This window comes from Schistocerca americana, chromosome X (assembly GCF_021461395.2).
Source record: "Schistocerca americana isolate TAMUIC-IGC-003095 chromosome X, iqSchAmer2.1, whole genome shotgun sequence".
Classification (NCBI taxonomy): Eukaryota; Metazoa; Arthropoda; class Insecta; order Orthoptera; family Acrididae; genus Schistocerca; species Schistocerca americana.
Window position 1 is genome coordinate 919,311,639 of NC_060130.1, and position 18,203 is coordinate 919,329,841.

The 18,203-nt window shown below is 37.0% G+C and overlaps 1 protein-coding gene across 3 annotated transcripts in view; it reads left to right on the forward strand.

The window, feature by feature from the left end:
- LOC124555077 (talin-1) overlaps positions 1-18,203 on the forward strand; it is a 280,294-nt gene that overhangs the window by 175,636 nt on the left and 86,455 nt on the right. For all 3 annotated transcript variants that reach the window (XM_047128867.1, XM_047128869.1, XM_047128868.1), the window contains exons 14-22: positions 1,577-1,685; positions 4,813-5,018; positions 5,263-5,532; positions 10,135-10,328; positions 13,573-13,738; positions 13,978-14,208; positions 15,839-16,066; positions 16,708-16,962; positions 17,414-17,613. In XM_047128867.1, the coding sequence (XP_046984823.1) occupies positions 1,577-1,685; positions 4,813-5,018; positions 5,263-5,532; positions 10,135-10,328; positions 13,573-13,738; positions 13,978-14,208; positions 15,839-16,066; positions 16,708-16,962; positions 17,414-17,613 (1,859 nt within the window). The remainder of the gene's footprint in view (positions 1-1,576; positions 1,686-4,812; positions 5,019-5,262; positions 5,533-10,134; positions 10,329-13,572; positions 13,739-13,977; positions 14,209-15,838; positions 16,067-16,707; positions 16,963-17,413; positions 17,614-18,203) is intronic.

Sequence of the window (18,203 nt, forward strand, 5' to 3'; positions counted from 1 at the left end):
TGTTGACCTTGTCAGTTTGTCTCCAATATATAATAAGGAATGTGAGTTTGATTTCGGTGTTGTATATTTAAAAATAATTTTGGCTTTTGTCATTCTAGCGTATTTTTTGCAGCCTTGTGTTCATTATTAATATTCACTCACTTCCCTTCAGTGTGATTAGTATTATATAGCACAACAAAAATTAAAGATAAGAGAAAAAACACTAAATGGGAGAAGTGATCAGTGGTTGTTTGATATAGCAAACAGGTTATCAGTATATATACAATATAATTCAGAAGAACAAAGTGAATCCCCATAAATGAAATCTGAACACATGAAAAGAAAAGTGTTGCAGATGAGGACAGAGATGCTTGTGAGCCAATATTTCAAATAATATTAAGTGTGATCGAGGCAGTTAATTCAGTACAAGTACTTCATCATGGTCGCTGATCTCTATAACAACTTTCTGTCATCCTTAGTTGTGATATTTTGTTGTTGTTTTTTTTCTTCTTCATCTGAAGCAATAATGTCATTCAATTCAGGCCACTGTTTGTTTTTGATGTTCTTTTTTCCATATGCACTAATTTTCATGAGCAACTCCTGATGGTAATAGTGTGCAGAGCCATGTGAACCATTTTGAACTCCTGATGATATGCTCTGTCACATTTCTCCATCTGGTTTGCTATTGGTAGTTTTCTCTCCATGCACCCTGTGTAAATGCCCACCATTTTATATACCTACATATATTTTAAAAGTTTACTGTATCATCATGTTATGAGTGCTTCATTCATCGCTATTGTACAATACCTGTACTTCTTTAATCTGCTCTTGTGTGAGAGTGATTAGCAACTGGAAATATTGTAAATAATGAAACTTCTGGGCATTAAAACTGTACACCAGACCAGGGCTAGAATCCAGAACCTTGCCTTTTACAGGTAATGCTGTTACTGACTGAGATATCCAGCCATGACTCATGACCTGCCCGCACAGCTCTACTTCTCCATATTACATAGATCTTCTGTTTCTACATCAGTCATGATTTGAAATTGTCAGTTGCATACATTTTATGAAGTCCTATGTATGATTTAATTAAAGGCATTCTGGGAAATTACCATAGGCTGTGAACATAAAACTCCTTTATCCCATTGGAGCACGACTGGTTTCAACATTCTTGGTCATCATCAAATGTAAAGTAAAGGACAGTTACTTGATGGTTTGTTATGTAGTTGTCCTTTACTTTGTACTTGATTCTGACCAAGAAGGTTGCACTTTTTTCCGCATCTCCCTGACTCACTTTATAGATTGTCCACTGCTAGTTCTGCCACCTTCCATCTGTGAGTGGTTATTGCACGTTGATGTCAGAGGTAGGTGGTGGTCATATTACTGTGACTGGGCTGTGTAATAGATTTAGGTATTGTCACATTTAACAAGCTACGACTCCATAAAGTCTAAGACAGTAAATTATGAAGGTTAGTATTGTTAGGTGAGGTAGTTATTGGTGTCAGTAAGATATTATTGACATATATTATTTATAGCAAATTTAATATGATTGAGTTTTGCTTCGGATTACTACTGATATGCAAATGTCTTACCATAGGCTTCGCTGAAATGGAAGGAATCTACGCTGGATACAAACAAGCAAAGTGTAAGCTCACAAATTGCGGCCATGAATGCTGCTACAGCACAAGTTGTTACATTAACTTCAGGTAAGTCCAGTCCATACATTGTTTTGGTAGTAGATACAAGTGTAATTATCTTGTAAGTGTGTAGTATTGTTTCATAGTGGCGTAGCCTTTAATCTTTTTATACTGTATTTATGTTAAGGACCCATCCAGATAGCAATGCATGTTAAAGCACTGCTTCCAGGATGGGAAGGTGCACTGGCCCCGGCTCGAGTCTGCTCAGTGGATTAACGATAAGGGTCAGTGTGTCTACCAGCCTGGATGTGGTCTTTAGGCAGTTTTCCACTTCCCACTAGGTGTATACTAGGCTGGTACCAAAGTTCTGCCTCAGTTGCAATATTTGCAAACATTTCGAAAACTTCACTCACTTTCACAGGAATAATACTATGCACAGACAGTTGGGGTGAACATATTCCGTTCTGGGTTTAATGGAACGGTGAAAGGAAAGACATACAACCATCTGTAAAACTAACCAAGTCAAAGCTATTAATAACTATGATGACCCTGTGTCAGTATGGACAAAGCCACATCCTGCCTCGGGCATGGATGTTTGTGCTGTCCTTAGGTTCGTTAGGTTTAACTAGTTCCAAGTTCTAGGGGACTAATGACCTCAGCAGTTGAGTCCCATAGTGCTCAGAGCCATTTGAACCATTTTGACAAAGCCACAAGAGAAAGAAGATTGTATTTATGTTAATGGTTTTCTGATACTTCCTTGTCATACTGATGTAACAAAATTCAAGTTTCACCAGCTTTTGATGCTTAAAAAGTCATAGATTTTACATATCTCTACTAAAGTTGCCACCTTAAAGTTCATATGTATAATTCGATATTCTTATGCTGTCTGATAATACGAGCATGATGCAGCCTTTTATTTCATTGGTATTATGTTCTGTTCTGACAAAACCTTTAATTATTTATATGTACATGTTCATTAATGTAAACCTTTCATTCCACCTTTTAGGGCCTGTAGAGGTATCATACCATGTCCTGTGTCATTTTGTATGCAATGATTTGTAGCAGTTATTAAAGCAGTTTTATAATGGAGTAGCTATGTAACATAACATCAAAGTGACAATTGACTCACTTCATTAATCTTGAATAGGCTACATGAAATGTACCAAAGTAAAAAAATTAATAACGATGTACTATTATATTTTTATTTCTGCTTCTGTTACCCTATAACATTTACAGGTTGACAAAATAAAATGTGCATAAAAGTATTTATGAAACTAATGAAGAATTGAGACTTGTTAATGAACAGGAGAGCTGCCCATCACAGAAAATGCTAGAAACAGTGATTTTGATGCATCATTCGGATGCTGTCGCATGCCTGTGCATGTGCATCTCCTGCATGCTCTGTACCAAGTACTGCGCTGTGTCATCACATTTTGTGTATGTGTGAGGAGTGACAACTTAAATGAACACAAAATGGCACTCATGATAAAACAGCATGTGCTAGTTGTCAGGTGTTTTCAGTGAAGTGCAGTTCGTGGAAGACATGTGTGGTACTGCTTGTGCAAGAGTTTTAGACTGGAAGTGTTTTGTCAGGACCTCCAGAAAAGTCAGTGGTGGAATACTTAGTGGCAGAATGGTGTGAAATGGCATTGTAACAAACAAGCCTCCTTACTATCTGAAAAGATTTAGAAAACCAGAAAACATTGCGTAAGTGAAGAAAAGCCTGGAACAAGACCCAACAGCATCTCAACTCTGTTTATTACTGCAATTGGGAATTAAAATGTCTTGTGATCTGTATCCTTGCAAAATTACTGTTGTGCACAAGTTCGCATATCGAGTTCGTCCTGCAGTTTCTGAATGAAGTGGAATCAAAACTTTTGAATCCTCAGTTTTTCATTTCTTCAGATAAGGCCAGGTTCATCCTGTCAGGCTAGGTAAACTCACATAATGTGCACCATTATCCATCAGAAAATCCCCATCAGGACTTTGATGGGCACTGACATAATGTCAAGATCGTTGTTTGATGCATGACGTCTGGTGTCTGCATTGAAATACAGTTCTTTCACAAAACTGTTAATGCTAACTTGTACATCTAGGCACTGTTTAATCCATATGTGGATCACCTCACAGAAGATGAATGACTGTGTGGATACTTTCAGCTAGACGAGCAGCAGCAACCAATGCCTTGATAACCTTGTCATTACTGTGTGATGCATTCAGTGAAGGGACGACAGTCGTCAGAGGAAGTGTAGTCTCCTGGGCACCTCAGTTGCCTAAGCTCTCTCCCTGTAATTTTTACCTATGGGGCAAACTGAAGGGTCAGGTGTACCCAAATTGTCAAAATTACTGGAAGAGCCTCAGCAGAGCCTTGAAAATGCTATGGCCGCTGTCCCTCAGGCAGAGCTGCTACGTGTATAGTGCAGGTTGATAAATCGAGCACAATGCTGCATTGACTTAAAGAGTGGTGATTTCCAGCATCTTCAGTGATGTTAATTAACAACAGTAACTCCACTGTTTATACTGTTATGAATAATTTCTGGGCCAATTTCATTTTGCCTACCCTGTGGAAAAGTCAAATTTGGTGCTACAGAACAATGCTGAAGATTATATGAGTAGATCACATAACTAATGAGGAGGTATTGAATAGAACTGGGGAGAAGAGGAGTTTGTGGCACAACTTGACTAGAAGAAGGGATCGGTTGGTAGAACATGTTCTGAGGCATCAAGGGATCACCAATCTAGTATTGGAGGGCAGCGTGGAGGGTAAAAACCTTAGAGGGAGACCAAGAGATGGGGATTCAGAAGATGTAGGTTGCAGTAGGTACTGGGAGATGAAGAAGCTTGCACAGGATAGAGTAGCATGGAGAGCTGCATAAAGCCAGTCTCAGTACTGAAGACCACAACGGCAACAACGTGGAAAAGTCGTGACCAATGTCATAGTATCCTTCAAACAAACATAAATGTACAGTGTTGACAGAAATATTACTTTCATTTACTTTCTCAGTCCACAGCATTCTGGTTCATAAAACTTGAGCACTGATTATTTCATCTATCACTGTGCCCCAAACCCACCCCCGCGTTTTTCTTTCACCCTCCAGCAACTTTGTCTTGCGTAGTGCAGTATTACCTTCTTGTTCAGAATTAGCGAATCATCCTCACACTTTGCACTAAGATTGAATTTTGTTTATTCATGTAGGACCTGCAGAAGATGTGGATCACACTGCTGTTGGTGCAGCCATTACAACAATTACAAGCAACCTGCCAGAGATGACACGCGGTGTGCGTATGATAGCAGCACTGATGGAGGATGACACATCTGGAGAAAAACTGTTGGATGCAGCAAGGCGTTTGTGTTCAGCTTTTAGTGACTTGCTTAAAGCTGCTGAACCAGAAACTAAAGAGGTTATTTTGTTTATTTTTGGTTGATTCTTTGTTTGCAGTTTACACAACCTAACTGCAGGTGTCTTGCAAACATCAAATTTTGAGCTACGGATCCTTGAAAAATGATATGGAGATCATTCTTTGTTATCATAAAATAAAGTTTGGTAGGATCTCATATTGTTCCACTACTTAGTGCTACCAGTAGCTGCATTTGATTTTGGAGTTGTTTTGGCAAAAATCTGAAAATTTTTCTTTTTTTCCCCAGCCTCGTCAGAACTTGCTGAATGCAGCAAGTAGAGTGGGCGAAGCTTCACACCAGGTCCTGACAACTATGGGAGATGGTGATGAACAGAGTCGAGAGCTTCAAGATCTACTCTTGAGCCTAGCCAAAGCTGTGGCTAATACAACAGCTGCACTTGTTCTGAAAGCAAAGAATATTGCAGCCACGTGTGATGAACAAGCGACACAGAATCGTGTCATAGGAGCTGCTACACAATGTGCATTAGCTACCTCCCAACTTGTTGCATGTGCCAAGGTATGTCAAAATTGCAAGTCTTACTCACGAATGACTGATGTTTAAAATGGGAGGAGAGAATTGAGTATACTCAGTTTGTGTTGTAAGTCTGAGACATGATTGATGATGACTTTTGGATGTATAGTACCTAGTCTGCCTTCTGTCTTCAGTGTTTTGTTCACAAAGAGATTTTAGTACCACATACACATACTTAGTTTTCATCTGTAATCCTTGTATCAGCACTTTCTTGCTCCACATAAAAAGATCCTTGTTCACAGTGTAGTTTTGACTTTCTGCATTGATAACTGTAATAATAATAATAATAATAATAATAATAATATGTACATAAATGTAGATGACTACTGCCAAACATAGGAGATGCTAACCAGCAGACAAACATTTAGAGAAGACAATGAACTGCTTAGCTTCTGGACAAATTTCTTCTACAGAGTTAACACACACACACACACACACACACACACACACACACACAGCAAGTAAATTTACCATTTTTTCCTGCACATCTGTCTACTGTTTAGGACCTATTCTAGGCAGTGATCTATCCAAGTATAAATCTTACACCACTCCTGAATTTTCCCCTTAATAAATAATAATAATAATAATAATAATAACAATAAGACAATCAGTTGGTGACACTAAACCAGTCAATCATTATATGTGTTCATGGCAGAAGTTCTTTAAAACCCATATATTTAGAGAGTTTACTTATTATCAAAAGCCAAGTTTTCTGATTTGCAAATAAGAAGGAAGCTTCCCTAGTATAAAAATAATATTCCTAGCCATGCATGTTCTTAGGAAACAAAAAGAAAGCTGTAGTCGTGTGTTGCTATCAGTTAGCCCCACCAATTCTTTCACAGCCTCTTAGACCCTGCCTGATAATTAACACCCACAGCATGTTACTTAATATCTTTGAGGTTGGCAGTTGTGTGGCATTCATACACAGCAATGGAATGTGTATTTGTGTGTGTGAGTACTACATAAATGTGTTGTTTATGCTTACAGAATTTTATGATTATAATAATTTCACAGCTTAATTTATGATATGTTGATTACTTCATTATATGGTGTCTGTAATAAGATTGACAGTATGGGAGGATAATGCTGACAGATGTATACTAGTTACAAATTTCTTGTTCTATGTAAATGTACATGAAACATTTATCAAATGACCATTTCAACACTGGATTTTTGTTAACTGTTTTGGAAGCTTTGCAACTAGATAGTACAGTGAAGTGTGGCAGCACTACCACCAACATTCCTGTAATTACTTATGACATGCAGTTAGTTATCTGTAATAAGTCAAGCCTCAGTCAGAGAACAAAAGTCAGAAGAAATACTTCTGTTTCAACATAACATGATGAAATTGTCGACGAAAAAACAATTAATTTTCTTATTAAATGTTTGAAGAATACATATCACTACTGTAATTATCATCACAATTATTATTCTTATGTCTGCAGCTATTTATTTCTTCTTTCCATTTTGCTTCTCAGTTTCCATAGATTTGTTTTCTGAGTGTTGCATGTTCATTAATGTATTAGAGAAAGAGAACATCTGTTGATTTGGAATGTAACAATGTTATGTAAAGAATAGTTGCTACTCACCATATAGTGGCACAAATGTGACATTGATTTCAATGAAATTTTGTTTTAATTACGTTTAGCAGTACCATAATTCAGATTTCAACTTGAATTGTGGAATAGTTCTGTTTATACTTGTTTTTAAAGTAGTCATTTTGTATATGTATCAAATGGGGATACTAAAATACTAGTGCCATCATAAAATTCTTTGTTTTGCCTGGTGTATCAGTGATAGAAATTCATTGAAAATTGTTGAAGAGCCTCCTCCTTCATTTTCAACATTAAAGAAATGAGAGTTTTAATTTGAACAATCCACAGAAAGGACATTCCAAAGTTAAAAGTACAGGTGAAAACGCCAAGAAAGTGCACTATACTGTGTTGAACAGTTGTCAGTTACAGTTGTATGTATTAACCAGCTGACATCATAGACACAGCAGAAGAAAAAATATTCTGCATTTTACCCAAAGAATGATATATGAGAAAATGTTTGTGCAAAGTGGGTGCTACTTTTGTCGAATATTGACCAAAAATAAATTTATCAAGTTTGCTGGTGATGGCAGGGTAAAAGACAGAAACATAAAAGATTTTGAGTGCTAGTCATTTTACTGTAGATGATACATGGGTCCACTCTTTCATTCTCAAATTGAAACAACAATCAAAGCAGAGAGGGGCTTGGAAGTACATGACTGTACATAAAAAAAGATGATAAAGTGTATTTCATGTACAAAAAAAAAAGAAAGAAAAAAATTGATCAGTGTTTACTAGGATACAAAAGTGATTGTGTATTATCTTGCAGAGACTGAAACACTACCCAATCAATATTAGACAATTTTTCTGAAAAAAAACTTGATAAAAAAAATCACAAAGAAGTTCATCATGATGATTGATGCACTTGCCTTCAAAAAGACTTTGGCCATTTTATTTGAAGCACAAAGTGTTGGGAGATTCACTCCATTTTCCTTGTTTGGCACCCTCTGGCTTTCACGAGGCCCCACGTCTAAAGAAATTATTGACTGGGTAATGTTTTTAGTCCAGCGATGATGATATTGATGCCATAAATGTAAATTTTGCAGACCTTTCAGAATATTGCATCAAGATTTGATCTTCTCTCTGGAAAGACATTGGACAAAGTGCACTGCACACAGTAAAGAAGATTGCATATTGGGATTAAGAAATAGTTTTTAAGTACCAAGCTAAGAAATGTTCTTCTTGCCCTCCTGTCTGCACTTTTCCTCTTGGTTCCCTTGTCTTTTATTTTATATTATAAAGTGTGTATTAAAATCTCTTTTTACCTTGTCTAATCTTTTTGTCTCTATATAATGGTTATACTCAACATTTTGATAATTTTCTTAACATATTATAGTCCTTGTCTGCTCATATAGTTTTTCCCATTTGCTGGATGTAACAGTTACCTCACCAACCAGCCCCTTTTGGTAAACGTATTCCTTATGCCTCTTTCCTTGTCTAGTCTTTCTGGAACCTCATCATTTGACATTTTATCTGACCAATAATTGTTTTAACATTCTGGTGTAGCACCACATTCCAAATTCCTGGTTAGCAGTGAAATGTTCTTCCTCTTCCACCAAGTTAGGTGATTCAGTGGCTAAACCAATGATCTTACATTCAAAAGGAGAGAGTTTGAAATCTGTGTCCAATTGATCAGAACTTGTGCTCTATTTCTGATAACCTCATTAACAACATGACTTTAAATCATAATTGTCCTTTTTTCCTGTTACCTTTGTTTTCCTACATAGCTTCTTTCACAAACAAGTATTAAGGTGCAAACTACAATCTTGCTTTTACATCCATCGCAACACAAACTTATCTTCCATAGTCTTCCACAATATATCTCCTTAGGTTTCAGTGGATGTTTTAGTTTATCATGCACGTATTTTTTATCTGAATGTAAAATAACTTGTTCCACATTTTTACAATTAATCGTGTAAATGGTGAATGGAACATAAAACTAAATAGGTAACTATCCAAACAGTCCTAGATTCAAAACTTCTTATTCCATTTTATATCACTCTGGACACACAAATTTTATGGAGATACCTGATTTTTTTTCCCCTCTGTATGTCACTAAATATAAAATCCTAATTGCTTCTCTTTTAGCGTTACTTATCCAGAAATCAAACTGATCTTTGTGCAGTACCTCTTCAATTTTGTTTTTATTCATTTTTATTTAATGTAATAGACACACAAAATCACTTTGAAACTGTGTGGCAAAAGGGAATCATATTTTCTGTATGTTCTTGACAACATGTCTGTTATCTCCCCCCCCCCCCCCCCCCTCCCCCAATTGTGATTTAACAGGCATATTACCGAGTGAGGTGGCGCAGTGGTTAGCACACTGGACTCGCATTCGGGAGGACGACTGTTCAATCCCGTCTCCAACCATCCTGATTTAGGTTTTCCATGATTTCCCTAAATCGTTTCAGGCAAATGCCAGGATGGTTCCTTTGAAAGGGCAGGGCCGATTTCCTTCCCAATCCTTCCCTAACCTGAGCTTGTGCTCCGTCTTTAATGACCTCGTTGTCGACGGGACATTAAACACTAACTACCTGCCATTTAACAGGCATATTAAAAGAAAACATTGAAATTGATGCGAAATTAAATGAAATTCTTGCAATCTGTGTTAAGTTGGATAATTTCTATCTACATCTGCATGGATACTCCACAAGCCACCATATGGTGCGTGGCGAAGGGTACCTTTCTATAATCAAAGTGTGTCATTGGTAAATTAAATTGAGAACATTTGCTGTCATATGTTGCCTTAGTTAATTTTAATGACAGGTGTGGCTTCTCATTAAAGAACTTTTTTTCATTGGTGACAAGTTTCTCACAGTTATGAATAAGATGCGATCTGTGATTTGTAAATTTACGTTTCATAAATGATATAAAAGACGAAAACCTATTTTTTTTTTTTTTTTTAGTCTATATGAATAAACATAGTCGTTATTATGATATTCAAGAAATAAATGGTATATTTTGTGGTTATCATTTCTTTACTTCCTTGAAGGTTGTGGCTCCAACATTGCACAGTCCAGCGTGTCAGGAACAGCTGGTTGCTGCAGTGCGTGAGGTGGCACGTGCTGTAGAGGGTCTTGTTGCAGTATGTAATGACAGCTGTTCTGATGAACACTTGTTACGAGAATTGACTCATGCTGCATCAGAAGTTACTCGCACACTGAACGATCTTCTGCATCACATCAAGTCAGTATCAATGATATTATACATTTTGCCTACATAAGATATGAAATTGTCTCGTAAACAAATACTGAAATTAGTTGTGCTCAAAGTTCAGTTTTTGAAAGGTACGGTAGCAAGGCAAATTTGAATAGTGAGCATGTAACCTGATGAAGAGAAACGTGTGCATGGCTTTGCATTCATTTCCTGTTTATGTCCTGAATGCTAGGCTAAGTTACCTACGAACCAAGTGCTTTCTTTGACTGTCTGGGAATCCGTGAATCATGGGTTGGATCTGTAGGACACTGTTGCAGCACTTCAGGTCAGAGATGAGGTACTCTGCCAGTTTCTTTGAAACCCCAATCTGGAAACCAGGAATTTTACGTTTCTTCAGACCTTCAACCATGTAGTACCACACATTTCTCAATTTATCAGGTGGAAACTGCCATGTGACTTCACATTAAATTGTAGAGCTCTTTAGAATTTTCAAGAAAATTTGGACTATGTATAAGCTTTTTTTTAAAGACATACCGTCATCTACAGCAGCATGTTATTAAACCACACACATTCAAAGGAGAAAAATGTATATATGTGAGTCTTTTGAGAAAGGATACATTGAAAGAAGAGTTCAGTTGATAAACAGCCATATTTAAGTAATGTATATGTGAAAAAAATATAGCTAAATTTGAATATTTCATACTGTTATCAATGAAAGCAACAAATAATTATTAGATTCTGGCAGTTTCAGAAACGTTCTCATTTTAGCAAAAATGCCCACACACGTGGTGAGTTTTTTATTATTAAGTGTTTTGAATCACAGAAATGAAGATGCGAAAGTTTATTCACGCCATCATGCATACATTGTCTGACGTGCTGAATACAACCCATCTCGGAAATAATACTGCTAAATCACCAAATGTGCCATTAGTTAAAGTTGTTTAATATTTGGTCACTTCTTAATATACATTCATAACTGGAGTAGTAAAAGAATTTATTATCTACACCATTAGAGGCTTCAAAAGCTGGTCCATTCCCTGTGAAACTGGTAAACGTATCCTCATTCAAATGATGTTACCAACATCACATGTGTTAAATAAGAACTTCTTAGATGATGATACCGTAAAGTCCTTCTCATGTAACAACAGTGTGTATATTTGATAATAAGACAGTCTTGAATCAGAGTAACATACTGTTTTATGGGTACAAAATATCCTACGATCTGTCTGAAAATATTAACACTATCTGTTAAACAGTTGTAGCATTTTCTTTGGTAGAGAATATCTACATCTACATACGTACTCCGCAAGCCACCATATAGTGTGTCTGGCAGAGGGTAACTTTCCTGTTCCACTCACAGATAGAGTGAGCAGTAAAATAACTGTCTGTGTGCCTCCCTACAAGCCCAGATTTCTCTTACTGTATCGTAACAATCATTATGCGAAATGTATGTTGGTGACAGTAGAATCATTCTGCAGTTAGCTTCAAATGCCGATCCTCTTAATTTTTCCAATAGTTTTTCAAAAAGAATGTCATCTTCGCCCCAGGGACTCCCATTTTAGTTCATGGGGCATCTCCATAACACTTGTCATGTGCACCTTTTTCCAATCACTCGTACTTTGCCCTAGGCTGAGAGATTTGCGATAAATGCAATCTAAATTATGGGGCCAGTGCTGTAGAATGCTCTGGTACACGAGTAATTTTGCATCAAAAATTGCATAATTTGGATAATTTCTTGAGTAATTGGGAAACCATAATTGCATTTTTCTCACATGTACTGAACATCCTTGAACTCCGTTTCATCTTGATTTGGTCCCATGAAAGCTTGGTGTGTAGAATTGTTGCACTTATAATTTATTCTTCATCTGAGTTCACCTACAAACATTTGTTCTGTGGCGTCAAATCGTCTTCTTGCTGCATAATTGTTTGTGGCCTCTGTGTCGTGAATAACCATTAACTTATAATTAATCAAAATATCCACGGGTGTGCTGCCGGTCTATAATGTCCAACGGGCACAATATTTCGGCGATCATACATGTCGCCATCATCAGGTGAACTGACGGACTGAGCTCCTGTTCCCTCTGAGCAGCCATAGCGTACGGATCTCCGTGCCGGCACGTTCACAGGAGCTCAGTCCGTCAGTTCACCTGATGATGGCGACATGTATGATCGCCGAAATATTGTGCCCGTTGGACACTATAGACCGGCAGCACACCCGTGGATATTTTGATTATCAAATACGCCGGGAGAAACTCAAGAATCACAACTTATAATTAGTTTCGTATTGCCTGCTTGAACCAGTTGTGATCTCCTAAATTTAAATTTCTCAACAGACTCAGAGCTGTGATTGACATCCATTATCAATCACTATAATTTACGTTTCTTACAGCATTAAGCAAACTGAATAACAGTATGTTATCCTCTCAGCTCCTTAGTGCTGAATCGGCAAAAACTGGATCTCCTTGGGGAAACAGTACGCTTCATCATTTGTTGCCAACCTTGCAACTCAACAATGTTGTCGAGCAGTAGCTGCTGTAGTGCTGTAGTTGAACCTCATATTTCCTTTGTTATGGTCTATTTCAGGTGCGCTTAGTCTTCATTCCCACTCGTTTCATTTACTCATTTTATGGAGGAGTGTGGATGTTTGGATGGGAATTCCTGTTACACTCTCAATCATTTGGTTTCGATTTTTTTCTGTTCTACATCTTTATTGTTAATAGCCTGGGGGAGAGGGGGGGGGGGCATTATACTCGCAACTGCAAATTTATTTGGAGGAAATTTGGAGAACAGTTCTAGTGTTCACTTCACAGCCAGGGGAAACCTCCATAAAATCTTGGTGAGAACTAGATAACTGCAAGATCTGTCTGCTCAAATGATCTTCATATCAGATCTGATGAGTGAGTCTCTCTCTCTCTCTCTCTCTCTCTCTCTCTCTCTCTCTCTCTCTGTGTGTGTGTGTCTGACTAAAATCCCAAAGTTTTGGGGCTCAGTTAGTTCTTGGATTTTGTTCTCCCATTTAATGCTTTTTCATGTCTGCCAACTTTCCTTGTTGGGCCTACAGGAAAGCACTGAATTGGAGAAGGAAGCTTGTTTGGGAAAATGAAGACAGCTGTTTGTTTAGAAATAATGACAGTGTTTTAGATCTAGTAAGAATATTGGAATCTCTCAAACAATTAGATAAAACTTTTGACATGTAATTAATTATGTATTGTGTAAATTTTATTTCATTCATATCCATAAATATTGCTGAATATTTTGATTGGATGTTACGCAGGCTTAGCAGCCGGGAGAAGGCCCATGAAAGTGTACAGGAAGGAGCAGTTGAAACAATCCTGGTGGCAACAGATAAATTATTTGCATCATCTGGAGATGCTGGAGAGATGGTGAGACAGGCTAGAATATTGGGGCAAGCAACTGCTCACCTTATACAAGCAATAAAGGTAAGACAGTAAATTTAAATTGCTTTGTGGCTAGTATAACATTTTTCATTATTCTCAGCACAAATGACCAGGGAACTGATAATATTGACAAAGTAGATGAGAGTGTTTAGTAAACAATCTTTGTAGTCTCTTCTCAGAAAGTGAAAAAAATCGTTACCTTTAAGATAGGTAGATGATTGTTGAATTTTACTTTCCTCAGTTTGGAGTATGCAATATTTTTATTACTCTGTCTGTTCTAGGGAGAGGCGGAAAAGCAGCCAGATTCAGAACTACAAAGACGATTGTTGGCTGCAGCAAAAACATTAGCTGATGCAACTGCACGGATGGTTGAAGCTGCCAGACTGTGTGCATCCAGTCCCCAAGATGCTGGTGCTCAGGATGAATTACGCAGAGCTGCAGAAGAATTGCGTACTGCTACAGCGGCTGCTGCCACACCTGCATTGCGTCGAAAAATTGTATCTCGTCTAGAGGTTAGTGGCAGTTGCAGTTACAAAATATTATAAATTTGTTAATGATTAGTCCACGTTGGGGGGAAAAAGGACAGTGGCTGAGAGAGGACAGACTACCACTCACATTTAAATAGGTGTAACCAAATGGTAGAAAGTAAATAAACTGAGTGCAAAATGCCAAGTGCAGTGAAGGAAGAGGTGCCAGTGGAGTATAAGGTGCAATAAACAATAAACAAGGAGAAGGCATGAACATCTGAAACCGACAAGAAGTTTTTTAACATGAGCAGGAAAGAAAGAGATGTTTAAGAAGTAGGGACAGAGGATTGGAAAGGAAACAGAGGGTCGTGGAAGATAGTTTCAAGTGCATGTCTCTGTACTCCTTAGCAGAGAAAGCTGTAAATAGTATTTTAATGTACATTTTTGTTTAATTTGGGTTGTCTTTGCCTGACAGCATTTGAAAAAGAAATGACATATTCAGTTGTGAAGAGTTAAATATATAACATAAACTGCAATTATTATGACAATGAGAACTTTTATATGGACTTGAAATAATGTTTTTGACTTCCTGTGCTCCGAATAACATTAACTTGAAAGACTATTTTTCATTCCTCTCATTTTCTTTATGCATGTTAGCATTTCATGTTAGTAATGGCCTGCCTACTTCATTAACACCTCTTCTAAATATTACATACCACAAAACAAGTATCTTTGTAGATATTCATGAGAATTTCAATGAAATTGAGGACTGCATACTTTTACACAAGACTGGGCTTGAGAGCAGTTGCAGTAATATTATGGTGCTCATGTGAAATATATCATAGTACTGACTATTTTTGTTAAAGTATTCACACACAGGGAATGAGTAGCAAGTGTAGGTAATTATGTTCCCAGAGAACATTATTGTTTCCTTATTTTTTCAGATTTGGAATTTTATTACTTTAAAGATCAAATTTGTGCTAGAGATTCTAAAATATGCACTCCACAAACTACTGCTGTTTGAAGTACTTCAGCTAAAGATGACTGAAACACTTGATCACTTACATGCAGTCACCAGAATTTTTTCTGCTGCTCCATTTCATGTGTTTTCTCCTGACTGCTAAGTTTATGTAACAACCAAAATATATTACAACAAAAATTCATGAATCAACAAAAATTTCAGAAAATATAATTAACTGTAGGTGAAAGGCTAGTATAATATTTGAACAGATTTCAGGTTTGTAACTTAATCTAGAAGAACACTGGACATTGTATCAAATCATGCACAGTTTAAACAATATGTGATTTTTTACAAATCAGAATATGTTATACTAGTGCTTACAAGCTGTGCCAATCTCCTAGCTATCTTTAACTGTTGCTGCAAGGTAGTAAACAGGTACTTTTAAATGTCACAGAAATTCTACTATTTTCATATGTTAAAGACTAACCTTTCTTCAGTCTTATTTACTGTCATGTATTTGTAAATATTAGCAAAGAACATTGTCAAGCTTATTATAATTGATGTCTTGATAGCGGCAGCACAGCATTTGTTGTTTAGAGTATATAAATGACTGTCAGTTATTTCTGTCTAACAGTGTCATCATCCCATATGTTTTGAGTCTCAGATATTCTTTCTTTTGCATTTAACATATAGAATATGTTCCCATGTTAACAGGCAGCAGCAAAGCAAGCAGCAAGTACTGCAACACAATGTATAGCTGCTGCTCAGGGAGCATCCTACCACAACACTAGTAAGCCTGCTCAAGAGGAACTTATGATGGATTGCAAGGCTATGGCTGACCATATCCCAGCTCTTGTTGAGGGTGTCAAGGGAACCCTGTCAAATCCTGATAATCCAACTGCTCAACTTAACCTCATTGATGCATCAGAACAGTTTCTTCAAGTAAGCTATTAAAATTTCTATATAGAACAAATTTTGTTAGGACAGCATCATATGAAGAAGAAAGAGGAAAAACATGGTTTGTGCAGAAATATAAAAATCACGGGGAGGAAAATGTACATATTGTTTGTGGAGTATTGGCATCATTAAAATCACATTACCTAGCAATTATCAAATAAGAAGGAGATACATGCAAAAGTTATAAATTAAAATTGCAAGCAATGAGTTCTTGGTGCTTGAACATTATTCCCAAAGGAACAAAATAATAAAAACTCCACGTAAAATTACTGCCAACTGTTTTGCAACGCCATTTCACTTCATGCACAAAATATCACTGGTGTAAATTTTATGTAATTTGTATTTTTAGTTGAAATCCAGCAATTTGGAGCTAACAATGCACAATCATGGTTCTCATTTATGTTCATAGTTCTGCAGTCTCTCTCTTTAATTTGTGTGTCTGTTCAATGGTAACTTTATCTGTTTAGTGTGAAATTGTGCGATACGTGTAACATTAACTTAGTAACAAGATAATTAAGTTGCCTTACGAGTATCTTAAAAATTGGTGTCATATAAGTTTCTTTAGAACTGGACACACACAAACTAAGATTAAAATAACTTACAACACAGATGTTATGTTTTCACAGCCAGGTGCACGTGCAGTGCAGAGTGCAAGAACAGTATTACCAACAGTAACAGACCAAGCAAGTGCAAGGCAGTTATCAACAGCATCTAATCAGCTTGGTGCAGCACTGGCTGATCTCCGCTCTGCTGTAGGTCGTGCACGTGAAGCTTGTGGAGTTCTTGAACTGGAATCAGCTGCAGAGGTCATTCGTAACCTTAAAATGGAACTTCAGGCTTTCCAGAGAGCAACTGAACTTCGCCCTTTACCAGGAGAAACGGTGAGCTTCCCATGTGAAGTACAGTATAGAAAAGTGCTTAAGCATTTATGTACAATCTGTGGCTGTAGTATCAAGAATTGATTAAAGTGTACTGATAACACATCCAGAACCACTTCAAAAATAGTTGAAAATATTATATTTTTAAAGCTTGCTTGTAAATAGCTCATTACCCTCCTCCTAAGTGATCTTCTCATCTTTTTTATCTCCCCTTTCCAGTACAACAAGATTAGTCAAAAGGTGGAGATTAAGTATCTACTTATTTAATGTAAATGCTGAAGTGATTGTTGTCCCACAGTCTGATATAGTGATACTTTCTGTTTGTGATCCCTTAGCTGTTGTTATAGGTTACCAGTGAATCTGCACATGACTTATGTGTTACAGTTGTGTATCGTAGTTTACAGTAATGTCGTTTTTACAATACATGATACTGAGATACACCATTTATTCATAGGCTGAATCTGCGAGCCTTCAGCTGGGTGCAACATCAAAAAGTGTTGCAGCAAATATGTCCCAGCTTGTCACTGCAGCCGTGCAAGGCAATGAAAATTATACTGGTATAGCAGCCCGAAACACATCCAATTCTCTGAGAGACCTTACTGTGGCTGTGCGAGGTGTTGCTGCAACTACCTCAAACAAAGAAACCAAAGCAAAGTATGTCTTTATCATATACATTTTTATATAATTTGTGTCAAAACCAGAACTTATTGTAATCAGTGTGAATAGCATAATCCCAAGTCAGATGCTACAGTTTACAACAACCCAGTTTAGCCATTTTTGTTTAGGTTGTTGTTGTGCCACAGCTTTGTGTTTTAGTGCTGGATTCTGTTTTTTGTAAAGAACAGAGGTAATTCCTTTTCTGAGTTCAATGTCTAAATTGGTATATCAGTGGGACATTGTGACTTGAGTCATATCTCACAGTGATCTGAAATCTCTCTTGCCTCGATTCCCCTTAGTGATCAACTTTGTATGCCATCCAAACTAGTTACTGGAAATTTATCTTTGGGTTTTCTGTATTGTAGAAAAAGTGAGGTCTTATATGTGCCATCACTACTATGTTCTTGAGGATATAAAGAGAATGACTAGCTCTTTTTTTATTATTTGCATATTTTTCCTATTGAGGGTTGTTAGGGGTAAAAATTTCATGAAATATCATTGGATCTTGATGTGGCAAGAACTCAGAGAAGCATTTATTCACTGAACTCATTTCTTCTTTTCTATCACAATAACAACATTGCCACCTG